General features: G+C 44.6%; 1 protein-coding gene across 3 annotated transcripts; it reads right to left on the bottom strand.

The window, feature by feature from the left end:
* Positions 1-506: 506 nt before the first annotated feature.
* On the bottom strand, positions 507-12958 carry ADPRM (ADP-ribose/CDP-alcohol diphosphatase, manganese dependent). Of its 3 annotated transcripts, none has more exons than XM_083148313.1 (4): positions 12782-12958; positions 5299-5901; positions 3686-3802; positions 507-839 (listed from the first exon to the last, which is right to left on the bottom strand). In XM_083148313.1, exons 1-4 carry the CDS (start codon positions 12864-12866, stop codon positions 544-546), a joined length of 1101 nt encoding a protein of 366 aa, XP_083004439.1. In that variant the 5' UTR covers positions 12867-12958; the 3' UTR covers positions 507-543. The 3 variants fall into 3 exon arrangements, with proteins under 3 accessions (XP_083004439.1, XP_083004440.1, XP_083004441.1); XM_083148314.1 differs by lacking the exon at positions 12782-12958 and adding an exon at positions 8244-8488; XM_083148315.1 differs by lacking the exon at positions 12782-12958 and adding an exon at positions 8004-8190.
* Between the last annotated feature and the right edge of the window lie 73 nt (positions 12959-13031).

Below are 13031 nucleotides of genomic sequence, written 5' to 3'. Positions count from 1 at the left end.
TATTGGCCTGTGCCAGGTCTAACGGATTGCCTCTGTAGCATAGCCCTATCTCTCTCACAGTGATTGAGTTGAGGCATGCAGTAGTCTCCCCCTCTGGTGGCTGTTGTAAGTTTAAATAATAGAAGAAGCCAGAGGGGGTGACCGTGGGGGTTCTTGCACTGTCTGACCCCCACTGTCTCTTTCTGTCACAGCATGCTGTAGTTATACCAATCAACCTCCATGCTTCTTTTTTGTACAGGTAACAGCGGCCATGCTGTACATCAGGTGTATATTGCAGGACAAGTTCCAGTCCCAGAGTGTTGTGTGATTCATTTCGGACAAGTCAATGAACGCCTCTTGAGTAATTTTGCACGGTGTGGCGGTGAAGTTCAATGTGTTTGCACCTAAAGACCCAAGCTTTGAATGCAAAGTTATGTGCACTACGGTTGTAGCCTCTCATAGGGGCAGTTTTGTAACACCCATGATAAACGGTATCCCTTAAGTTGGATGTAAGAGAAAACAGGATCTATACATACAGTATGCATTTAATATATGGACTCACTTCTAGCTTTTCCTATAGGATAAAGTTAAGCTTGGAACAAGACCTGTGCCCCTCAGTACCATTTTATCTTCATATATATACATGGTGCCGAAAGCCTGACTATCTGGGGGGGTTTCAATTATGCCATTAAGTGTCAAGTGGTGAATTCCGCAAGAGTCCTGGCAGTAGCCGCCATTGTGGTCATGGCCAGCGAAGTAGGCCACAACGCAGGGGTGTGACTGTAGAACAGCCAAGACCTCCTTGTAGTTCCATGTCAGGCACATGAGGTCAGTGGAGTCTGGGTGGATTGGAAGATGGCCTGTAAAAAAGGAAATGGTATTTACAAAAAATGCTTCTCATACACAAGTATCATTTTAATAACCCTCTCTATATGGAAAGATCATCAAGGTGATATCACTGGTTTTGCTTTGTAACTGATTGCTGCCTTAAATTTAGTGGTCAACTCACATTTGATATTTTATTATTACTGTGTTACACTACACACTTTTCATTGCTTAACCCAGTGGTTCCCAAACTGTGCGCCGCGGCTCCCTGGGGTGCCGCATCGCTGTCACAGGGGAGCCGTGGCCGACGGTGCACTGTGAGTAGTCCGAGTCAGCCAGCGTGCAGTGCAGGCAGGCTGGATCGATGCACTCAGGACAGGTGAGCGGTCAGATGTGAGCGAGTGTGTGTAGTCAGCTAGGGCAGGGGGCTGTTATCAGGTGACAGGAGGGGGGGGGGGCTTGCATGTCCGATGACAGGGGGTGTCCAGGGGCACAACTCATCTGAGTTTGCCCAAAGCAGGGCCCCCACGCCAGTCAGTACCTCCAGTAGCTTTCTCCCTCAGCCCCCGGAACACCCGACAGGGTTGGGTAAGGAAGGACGGCCTCGGCTACATGGGGCGGAGCTTCACGGGATGCCAGGGGGCGGAGCTTCACGGGACGCCAGGGGGCGGAGCTAGCGTTGAATATGGCAGCTGCCAGCTGCTGCTTTATGCAAACTGTGGGAGGAGAGAATACTGCACTTCCTGGCCTACCCAGCCAGACGTCACTGTTATTTTGATGGTAAGAGTGATATGTGTGTGTTATATGTGGGTGAGGGTTAGGCTTCTGGGGGAGGGGGGAGGTCGGGGGTTTGGGTTGGGTTTAGAGAGTTAAGCAGTAGCAGAGAGGGTCTAGGTGAGATGGGGATTAGGCTGCAGGGGAGGAGGTTTTAGGAAGCCAGTCAGTGTGATAGAGCGCAGGTTGAGGGGTAAGGGAGAGCATCAGTGTGAAAAGCGCAGGCCACACAGTGAGGGAGCGCATCAGTGTAATAGAGTGCAGACCGCGGGTTGAGGGAGTGTATCAGTGTGATAGAGCACATGCCGCAAGGTGAGGGAGCATGTCAGTGTGATAGAGCGCAGGCCACACGGTTAGGGGCGCGTCAGTGTAATAGAGCGCAGGCCACAGAGTGAGTGAGAGCGTCAGTGTGATAATGCTCATGCTGCATGGTGTGGGATTAGGTCAGTGTGATAAAGTGTAGGGTGAGGGAGAGCATCAGTGGGATAGAGCGCAAGCTGAGGGAGCGCGTCCGTTTGATAGAGCACTGCCTGTGGAAATAGGGCTACTCTCAGAAATACCTTTTAGCTTGCATGCATTTTCTGCACTGATGTTCAGATTCTGGCAAATTTGAACGACACGGAGAAGCAGAAAGCAGAACTTTCCATCCCTTCATGCATTGCACTCACCATATTAAAGTATGGTGATGCAAGTCGTACCGCTGGAGAAGTCAGGAACTGTATAAAATTTATTATTTTTCCTTGAATTTATGTTTAATATTTTTGCAAACAAATTAAGTATTTTTTAGCTGATCTAAATACTAAAAGCATTATTTTGATCCAAATACTTAAAAAAATGGACGGTTCAGTAATTATTTTGGCTTAAGGGTGCCTTGATGAAATCATGGAGACCCAAAGGGTGCCTTAAACCAAAAAAGTTTTGGAACCACTGGCTTATCCCCTTCAGTGGTGGTTTTTTTTTTGGGAGCGCTCCCCACTGGGCGAGTTTTTTATGGGGAGCGCTCCCTTAAAAAAAAAAAAACACTACCTCCCTGGGTCCGGGCAGCGCCGCTGAACTGTCAATCAGCGGCTGACCGGACCTGCGCCCCCCACGCCGCGTACCTGTCCCCGGCAGCCGGCTTGTCATAAGCCGGCACCGGGGACTTCAATAAGAAACCCGGAGGGGAGGGGGGGGGGGGGTTTGGAGGAGGGAGGAGGCAGCGCCGTAGATGGGAGGGAGTCGGCTCCAAACAATGGCAATCCCGAGAATTTTCCGGGCTTTCCAGACTGGGCACTGAGGCACAGCCCGGAAATTTCTTGGGATTGCCACTGAAGGGGCTAAAGTAAACCTATGAATTATAAGTAACAATGGGGGAAATCTACTTCACAAGTGATGTTGCTATGGGCAACCAATCAGATCCTGTCTACTATCTTCTAGAGCAGGCAATCCCAACCACGGTCCTCAAGGCACACCAACAGTGCAGGTTTTTGTGATATCCAGGCTTCAGCACAGGTGGTTTAATCAGAATCACTCAGGTACTAATTAAGTCACCTGTCCTCAAGCCTGGATATCACTAAAACCTGCACTGTTGGTGTGCCTTGAGGACCGTGGTTGGGAATGCCTGATCTAGAGGGTGCTAAATAAATAAGAAGTAGATTCTGATTAGTTGCCCATAGCAACATCACATGTGAAGTAGAATACACATCTTAGTACATTTCCCCCAAGATGTCAGTATACACATTGGTGATTTTTGAAGTTATTACTTCAAGCATATATTATCTGACTTTATAGTCCACCTTTCTCCATCTTATTTAATGATCAGAGAAGGTATCTTTCCCTTATTGTCAGTGACAAAGCAGTTTCATAACATGTAGAATTTTCTAGCTAAAAGACACAATTACCATTAATTAAGATTTTAATGTAAATAAAAGCTCTTATTATTTATCCACTTTATAGACAGACCCAAAATCCCACAATGTTATGTGCAGAGTATTTCCGAAAGTCAAATGTTTAAATGCTCCTCAAAATGCAATAGGAAAATAAATTGCCTTCAAGCACATTACGGTGATCTGTGATGTGTTTATCACTAAGCTGTTATGAAGCAAATGTGCTCCATGGGATGACATACCTGCAACCATCACTTTTTCATCACTTTTATCTGAAGACTCCAGAACACTGTTAATCCAGTTTAATTGGGTGGTACTTATTCCACCATTAAACAGTACAAACTGCGCTTCATCGAGTCCTACAATAGAAAACAAGGTGGTTATGAAACTGAACACATAAAAATACACTTTTCTGAACCTTTTCTAGGGCTTGATTGCCGATTGAGGTTACTCTTTATCTCCTATTTGTTGATTTGCAACCAGTTTTCAAGTGGACAGGGACTGGAACAATTTGTAGTGGTGTCCTGAGAGAATATCAGTAGTCTAAAGGTGCCCATACACTACTGCGATGTACCGCAGCATTGTATGGGCCACCCGATCTCCCTGAGCCGCCTGGTACCTTCCCAGCCACAGGATCGGCTTTCACATGCAATGTAACGCAGTGTCCCCATTCCCTTCACCGCTGTGAGGGGAGTCAGAGGATGGACGGGCAGCAGATCGGATGAGCAAGGGACCGTGCATCGGACCCAAAGGGGACATCAAACACATCCGATTTTGGCCAATTTCTCAGCCCAAATCGGACAAGTGTATGGGCACCTTTAATGTCGACATCAACATTTACATGCGCAATGGCGAAATACAGAAATAAATGTCTAAATGCTCATGTCAACATGCTCATTGGCATTATGCGCATCGACAGTTAAAATGTTGAAATCACTGTTCATTGCTAAAGTTAGAATTAGAGTTACATTTAGGCTGAAACAATTTGACTGTCAGCATGCACAATAACACAATAAACATGCCCATATTGTATTGACATTTCTGTATTTCAGCATGTTACAAGTCAAACTTCGGGCCAAATGTAATAGGGTGAGAGTTTCAGAAAGTGAGAAATCTTGGGAGAGATTTCCACCTTTTTTTAAAGGAGCATTCAATTACACTCCAAAACCAGGTTGATTTTGCCATGTAATTGATTGCTGCTTTAAAAAACATGGGAAAACTCTCCCAAAATCTCTCACTTTCTGAAACTCTCACCCTATTACATTTGGCCCTTCATGTCAACATTCTAATTGTTAAAATTCGGAATATGTTGGCATTTGGAACCATGGGGATCCTTGAGAGAAGAAGGCATGTTGGGTAAACATTTTACTCTAGTTTGGACAGTCTTAGATGTTGGTTCACAAAAAGTTGTCTATAAAAAGTTGTCTTCAAAGCCATTCATCTCAGCTATCTTATCCAGCAAAGATTGCAAAGCAATCGAATCTTAAGTCAAATAGCAAGGGAATCTCACTGTGTGTACATACTATAAGAGATGGAAGGCTGGGGCAAGGTACAGGTGTTGGAGCAAGGTACAGGGGAAATGGAAAGCAAGAGTGAGGTGCAGGGGTGAGACTTTGAGGGTGCGAGCAAGGTACAGGTTCAAGAGATGGAAGGTGGGAGCGAGGTAGAGGTGAGAGAAAAGGAAAGTGAGAGCAAGGTGGCCCTCAGGATTTGTTGAATTTTTTAATGTGGCCCACACCATTTTAAAGATTGAAGACTCCTACTTTAGACAATTATTTCAGATGTACAATACAGATCATTTTAAATGTAGCTATTTTGCATGTATTCCCAATGTTTCCATAGGGGCTGTACATACCTTCTGGATTGTTCATATCCTCATTTGGATTCTTCTTCTTCAGAAGCTTTAAAGACTTTACATGTTTGTGGCTTGATGGATCTCTCCCAATGACACTGAAGTCAAACGAGTCAATCAAGAGTAATCGAAACTTAGGAAAAGGACTGAAATGATAAGCATAAAATGATTCCAGGTGATCACTGTTTTCCAGAGAAGTCGTCAATGTATCCTTGAGTTGCATACTATTCAGTTTTGACTCCAACAGTTGCTTCCTACTGAAGTTGTAGAATTCATGATTTCCCCAAATATGGTGGACTGGGAGTTTCAGTTTTTCAAGCTCGGCCAGGACTTTTGTCAGCGAAGCCTCAGTTGATTTATACTGAGCATTAAAGCCATCTATGATGTCACCCAGCTGCAGGATGAATGTAGGGGTGACCGCTTCCGATGACCATTCTTCAGTTGCTTTTTGAAGCAGAGAAATGCTGTTCCTGTAGTATCTCATCCTTGTCTTGATATAATTGTATCTGTCCTCTATGTCGGCATACTGGATATCAGCAATGAGGCCAAAAGTAAATAGCGGTTTTGAAGTTTCTTCCATTACTTTATTTACTGCATGTTCTGCCTCTGAAGGAAAAATAGGAATATGATTTGTGACAATTATGTATTAAGCTGACTTATTCTATTGTGTGTTTTCATGTGTATAGCAAAGAAATATGCAATTATAATCTTCAAGAATTATATTTACGTATGAATATATTTAAAAAAGTGTATTGTTTAACCGTTTGCATACATTAAAGTACACATACTTATAACAAACATTAAGAATGTAGGTGATCATAGGAATCAATATATTTATTAACCCTGTGAGTCCCAACATCTCTGCACAAGAGAGATGCGCAAAATATCAGATAAACATGCCAACATCTCTGTGAGAGATGTGGAAAATATCATCTAAAAATGCTGTAGCTCACATTTGTTATATAAATTCAAATAAAAACGGTTATTTAAAAAAAGATTGAATTTCCTATATAAGGTAAACATTACAGGTCATTATGATGAATACAAATGTTTGCTTGGCAATTTTTACACCAATTTTGACAAAATCACTCAAAAGGTTAAGAGGTTTTTTTTTATAGCGCATCATATTATGTGCGCTTTACAATGGGAGAAAACTGTAGATTGGGTAATAACAGGCAGACAAAATGTATTCAGAAATAGGCATTGATACACACGCATAGGACAAGAAGGTCAAACATTCATATGTTGCCTCTTTGGTGTGTTTAGCATGGCCTAGTGATTTATGCCACAGAGTTAACTCTTTCCTGTTCACAATAATGATTAATATTTGTAGCATACTTGACAACTTTGAGGGAGTTGTGTGTGTGTGTGTGTGTGTGTGTGAGGGGGGGGGGGGGTTTGCAGCACAATTGCATCACTGTGGCTCCACCCAAACAAAACAGTTTTGAGAACACAGGCATTGCATGGCAGGGGCGTTGCTACCAGGACACGATTCAGCATGACCTCCCACTTGTGCTCTGTAAGTGGGCAGTGGTGGGTGGTACACATGGTTGGATAAGGGTGCAGGAGACTTACCCACCTATCTGGGGAGGTGAATGTGGAGGCAGGAGTGTTACCTAGATTTTGTGAGCCTCATTGTCCCGGGACAATAGGCAAGTATGATTTATAGTGATCAATGTATTCTCTGAATGCATCTAACAGAAATGTGGATCAGCAGCCTTTCAAAAAAAAAAAAAAAAAAGAAAAAAAAAAAACACTTCCAAATAATGAATTGAGGAGATTATATCAGTAGATAGACTTCCCTTAATTTGTACAGGTCATATTCGATTGGTAGGGAATTGTAGGTGGCATCAAATACTTTGAGACAATCTTATAGATATAAACAATACTGTAGTATTTGCTACATTTTGTTCCCACAATTTAAGGAGACCGTGTGATTTGGGCCCTTTTTCATTCGCATTGGGCCGGGAAATCACATGAAAAATGTGAAATTGCATGTTTTTGCTCTGATTCCGATACAATGCACAAGGGCTGCACCATAGATTTACTGGATACGGCAGCTTTGGCTGGGAACACATACAATACACTGTATGCAAAAGGACTGCGATCTCGCCATCTGGGAAGCTGCCGGACACTTCAATGGAGATCATATGCAACTTCCCCACTTGGGGAAGTCGCAAATGTGTAATGTATCTTACAGTATATATATCAGTGATAGACCAAAGTAATAGAGTGGGGCTTCTACAATGTGACCTTGGGCAGTAAGATTCCATCCTGTTCACACTGTATTTGCTATACTTCTTAAATGGGCTCATAAGTGCGATTGCATTGCAGACGGCACCATCAGCGACTAAGTATGTATTTCTTTATCGCAGTACGCAAACCTATGTCTAAATCAATGTCACCATCGGAAACCATTGTAGGGAGCTGGAGGAAGAGAAGTTTACCTCAGCTGACAAGTGAAAGCGAGCTGAAATTTAGTAAAAGTAGAAGTATATTCTGCTTCGTACTGATAAATAGTGCAGATATTTGCCTTAACCAAGTGAAATGAACGTGGTGACTTTGCTGCATGATGTACAAGCAGTGTTCCCAGCAATGCAGCACAACCATTGGGTGATTTCTTTACGGCCTGTGTGCTTGTTTCATATACATTAAAAACCAGTAAATGCTAAATTCAAAGATCACACGTCATGTATCAAAACTGATACCTAGATCATGAACTTGATGACAAAGGATTCATGGATGGCCCATAGTTACTGCAGCTTCTGTTGTCATGTACATACACAAATATGATATGTGTGAAAAAGACCAGGAAATGGAACACGAAGGCTGCCAGTGATTCCTCCTAAAGAGATGCTTTCCCAGCGACGAGGGAGTTAAAATACTTCTTAAAAAACAGACGTGAAAGTGAGGCTGCACTGCAGCAGCAAAGCGAGGGTCTGTCTTACCCGGCCGGCTTTCTGCTGTCATGTGTGACTGACTTCCTGTCATAGGGTCATTGCTGGGCGCCGGCAGGAGACTGGCTGCTGCTATATATCCAGTGACTTATATCTTCTCTTATAGGAGCATCCGGCTTCCTCCCATTACATGACTAGCAAACACAGGCCTCGCTCGCTCTCCCCCGGCCCAGAGAGGAGGAGGACTGTGTTCAGCAGTCTCTTCTACTAGGAACTAGCTGCTGCTGCTGCATGTAGCTTTCACTGTTACCTAGCAGCTGGAAGAAGCTAACTTCAGCCTCCTGATTTTATTCTAAGATTAAAGGTTATTACCTCTGGAAACAGTTGTACCTGTATTGGGCACTCAGATTTTTTAAGCTGATCGCTTATATATTGTTTTGCTTGTAGAAAATATATGAGAGGTATTATTATTATTATTATTTTTAAACAAAAATAATATTAATATTGATGATGATGTTGTTGTTGTTATTATTATAAGAGGAGTATAATTTAGAATGTTCCTGCTTTTGGATGTTCTAATGTGCCTTTTTCAGAGATGGACACTTTTGCACAGCAGTTGCTTCATAGGGTGAAACTGCTGTGCGAATTTTGCGAAAATAAGCTAATGACTGCAGGAGGTGTCTGAAGGAAGAAGACACCTCCTGCCAGCATCTCGAGGGGGGTTGGGATCATTTGGTCTACAGCAAGTTGGTCGACAGTCATTAGGTTGACAGGTCATTAGGTTGATACAAGCATTATGTCGGTGTGGTCTAGGTCAACAGTCAAAAGGTCGACATGGGGTTTTTGACGTTTTTTTTACCCGAATGTCGACACAGTTGGTTAAAGTGCACCTCGTCCCCTCAGCCATTGCATTTCGACCCTTTGGTGTCGATCTATTGACTGTCTCAAACAATAATGTGTGTGTATTTTAATGAAGGCTGGAACTACATATAGCTCCATTGTGCATGAAGTTATTTAGGGGGAGATTCTATAAAGCAGAAATGCGGTAAAAACCCAGTTTTCGGGGTTTTTAACGCATTTCCATATGCTATATGGCACCTCCGCAGTGCCAGCGCTGCGGAGGGAATCTCCAGCAAAAGCTGGCGATTCCCTGCAGAAGCCTATGGGCTTCTTACCGCAGCACTGTTTGAAGGATCCGTCACGGATCCCTCCCAGCGTGCCCTGCGGCCGGCGCCGGGGTCTGCGCATGCGCAGAAGTCCAGTGCCGGCACCGCATCGCAAGGGACAGCTCTTATCGCAAGAGCTGTCCCTTGCGTTAATAACGGCATATGTTACAGCATATGCCGTTATTAAGAATGCGGTAGCCTGCCTTAATCTGTAGGGACAATCTCAATCTGTTTCGGTTCAGGCAAAGTAAAATCACCCTAACCATCTGCAAGTGTGCCAATCATTTAGATGTGTACATGGCCTAAAGGGACATACATACGGAGCGATCCCCACATCAGCCAATATCAGTGGGAACAGAAACCCGGCGAGTGCCAGCTTTGGCAAGTGCATACACACTTGCCATGCCAAAAGGGGGGGTGGGCAGGGGCCATACTTCCTAAACAATCTGCTCTGTTTCTAACTTGCAATACCAAACTTGCGCATACTTGCTTACTTTTAATTTCACCTCTCCAGGAAAAGCCCGAAGAGGCAACCTGTCAGAGGGGGCGGGGACAAGGGTGACATCCCTCTGTAATTCGCGGACCACGGAGAGGGGGCGGGGCTTAAGTTACTCAAAATGCCGCTACTGCATCATTTTAACCCCGCCCCCTCCCTGCTGACCCGTAATTTGCAGTAATAGAGTCAGCGGGGAAGGGGGTGCGGGGGCTCTGTCCGGCAAGCGGGAGACTTGCCCACCTTCTGAGGGGGCCGGAGGCGGACCCGATTTTCCGGGCAATTCTGAGAGGGTAGGCAAGTCTGACCTTGCGGAGCCTTGCATCGGTATTAGTCAAAGATGTAAGTAAAGTTGAGGCAAAATTGAACTGTGTATATGCCCCTTACTCAGAATGTCTCTTGCCTGCTTGTGAAGCCAGTGATTCTGTGTTAGGATTGTCACTCCAAAAAAAAAAAGTAACTGATGCTCACACAAGATGAGTGTCAAGGTGTCTGAGGGAGCTAAACATTCATGTTTCAGGTCTATTTAAGCGCAAAAAGTACTGGACCCCATTTAATCATTGTCCGGATTACATTGGCCGCCCGTGCGCGCCGCCAAACAGAGGATCACAGGCAACAGGTGCCAGTATTAGAGTTGCTGTAAGAGGAATGTCCCAAGGGATAGGCAACCAGTGTCAGTACGAGATGGGCGCTGCAAGAGGCATTTACCAGGGAATATATCCTGCAGTGTTTTTTCCTGTCCGGGCACACAAATATCACTGACTTGAGGATGAGATTGGGCTACAGGTTGAGGGGATTTCTGGACCCTACTGCTGTGTCCAGGGGTTTGCTGTTTTTGCATCTTTATTTTTATGGCAGGTATGTATGCCCAGCCTAGCTCTGCCCAGAGCTGGGCTATGGCAGCTGAGAGTACCAGTATTACAGGTCTATGTACTAAACTTTGGAGAGAGAAAAGTGATAATACAGAGAGTGATAAACCACCAGCTAATCAGATCCTAACTGTCACACCACACCCTGCATTTGTACAATTACAGTTAGGAGCAGTTTGGTTGGTGGTTACTTACTATCCATTTGGTAATTCCTCATCTTTGCGGCCACCGTTTATGTCAGTTAGGTTAACCGTTTCAGAATAGCATCATCGACCCCTCGCAGGCGCGCTTCGCGTGCCACGCTTCAGGCTCCCCACAATTTCACTAAAGGTAATAGATGGTGGCGTGGATCCAGGGTGGTGCGCGTATGCTACGTAAGTTCTGTAGCGTAAGCGGTGGCTGCAAAGATGAGGAAGTACCATCCATTTTTTCACTTTTCAAGGATTAATACATCTCTCCCATAAAGTGGACAGAGATAACATACCAGCCAATCAGCCTCTAACTGTCATGCTACAGGCTGTGATGTTCGCATCTTACCGAGCAAACCTGAATTATGGGCTTAATTTGTACTTCAGCTATTTTAATTTAATCACCTGTGCTGAGGCCTAGATATCACTTAAGGTGCCCATACACGGTGCTATGTGTGCTTGATGCAACACATCTAGTTCAAATCACATGTTATACGCTAAAACAGTGTGCGATTTGAATTAGAAGCGATGCGATCTAGTACAAAAAGTACATCCCATCGCAAGCCAAGGAGAACACGGTGTACTTTGTACTACATGCAATGCGTTTTGAACTAAAAAGTTCAAAACACATGCAATCATCGCACTGTGTATGGGCACCTTCTAACCTGCACTGTTAAGCTGGGTATACACCTAAAGATTTATCTGTTCAATCTATCTGGTGGAACCAAAAATTCACTCCACGGCCGATTGTTGGGGTTTTCATGTGAAAACCCCCAGAGCGAACGCCTTCATTCATTGAGGGGCAGGCATGAGGGTGGAAGCAGGGCACGCCCGTAGAAATGCTGGGCGTACCCCTGAGAACACAGAAGTGTCGTTGCCTGCTTGGGGCGGGTGGCTAATGTCAGCGCCTGCCCCAAATTCTCCAGCCATAATAAAAGTCAGTCTAGACTCTAGACCAGGGCTGGGAAACACCGACCCTCCAGATGTTAATGAACTACACATTCCAGGATGCTTTGCATTAGTTTTGCTATGTAGCCATGCTGAAACTGATCCAAGGCATGCTGGTATGTGTAGTTCATCAACATCTGGAGGGCCGGTGTTGCCCAGCCCTGCTCTAGACCATACTTTCCTACCTAACCCTCTCCATGAGGGAGAAAATTTTCTGTTCCTGGACTTCCCTGGTAATGTACGATTACCTTTACCTGTGGTGAAACACCTTTCTTATCAATTACCTAGCTCTCTACAGATGATGGCAATCATACATTAACAGGAAAGTCCAGGAGCAGAGCATTTTCTCCCTCATGGAGAGGGTCAGATAGGCAAGTATGGTCCAGACCTGAGATAGCCAACTCCAGTCCTTGAGAGCTACCAACAGTTAATGTTTCCTCACAGAATCACAAGTGAAGTAATTAGCTCCACCTGTGGCTCTTTTAAAATGTGTAAGTCAGTAGTGTAGTGCACCTGTGCAGCAGCTAGGTTGTTTGGAAAAGGTTAACTGTTGGTAGCTCTCGAGGACTGGAGTTGGCTACCACTGGTCTAGACCATGCATGTCCAAACTATGGCCCTCCAGCTGTTGTGAATCTACAAGTCCCATCAAGCCTTGCCACAGTTTTGCTATTAGGGAATCCTAAAACTATGGCAAAGCATGCTGGGATGTGTAGTTTCACAACAGCTGGAGAGCCACAGTTTGGACGTGCCTGGTCTAGACTGACTTTTATTAGCGATAATAACTTGATGGTGACCATGAAGTGATTTTTCTCCCGTGCGGCCGCATGCGAGTGGATGTGTAAGGGTACACCACATCCCCTCACATGCTAGTGAGTGGATTCAGGCGGTGGGGGGGGAGGCCGGGGGTCTGGCAGGCGGCGTTTACCTGGTTTACAGGTCCGAATCAGGCCCATGGTTTGTCCAGGTACACAGTTTCTTGCTCTTTGCTGCCTCCTCAAAATCAGGCCCATAGTTAGTTGGGAGCAGCAACCATTTAAAAACTTGTAAATCAAAATGTAGAATGTTACTTAAAATATGTTTGCATGATCCCTCAAGTAGAAATATTCTGCGTTAACAAAATAAAAAAAAACATTTCTGTGTCTTTAAATTTTGTAACAAGTAGGAGCAAAGATCAG

The sequence above is a fragment of the Crinia signifera genome, chromosome 6 (assembly GCF_055691185.1).
Source record: "Crinia signifera chromosome 6, ASM5569118v1, whole genome shotgun sequence".
Taxonomy (NCBI): domain Eukaryota; kingdom Metazoa; phylum Chordata; class Amphibia; order Anura; family Myobatrachidae; genus Crinia; species Crinia signifera.
The sequence above is the reverse complement of the archived record's forward strand: the minus strand, read 5'-3'. Positions and strand labels throughout refer to the sequence as shown.

Bases quoted from the DNA above. Each gene is read 5' to 3' on its own strand.
- ADPRM (XM_083148313.1), bottom strand. From the start codon at position 12,866: ATGGGCCTGATTTTGAGGAGGCAGCAAAGAGCAAGAAACTGTGTACCT. The intron at 5,902-12,781 runs GTAAACGCCGCC...TTTTTCCTTCAG, and splicing joins GATTCGGACCTGTAAACCAG to AGGCAGAACATGCAGTAAAT. The intron at 840-3,685 runs GTATGTCATCCC...CCTTTTTTACAG, and splicing joins TGAAAAAGTGATGGTTGCAG to GCCATCTTCCAATCCACCCA.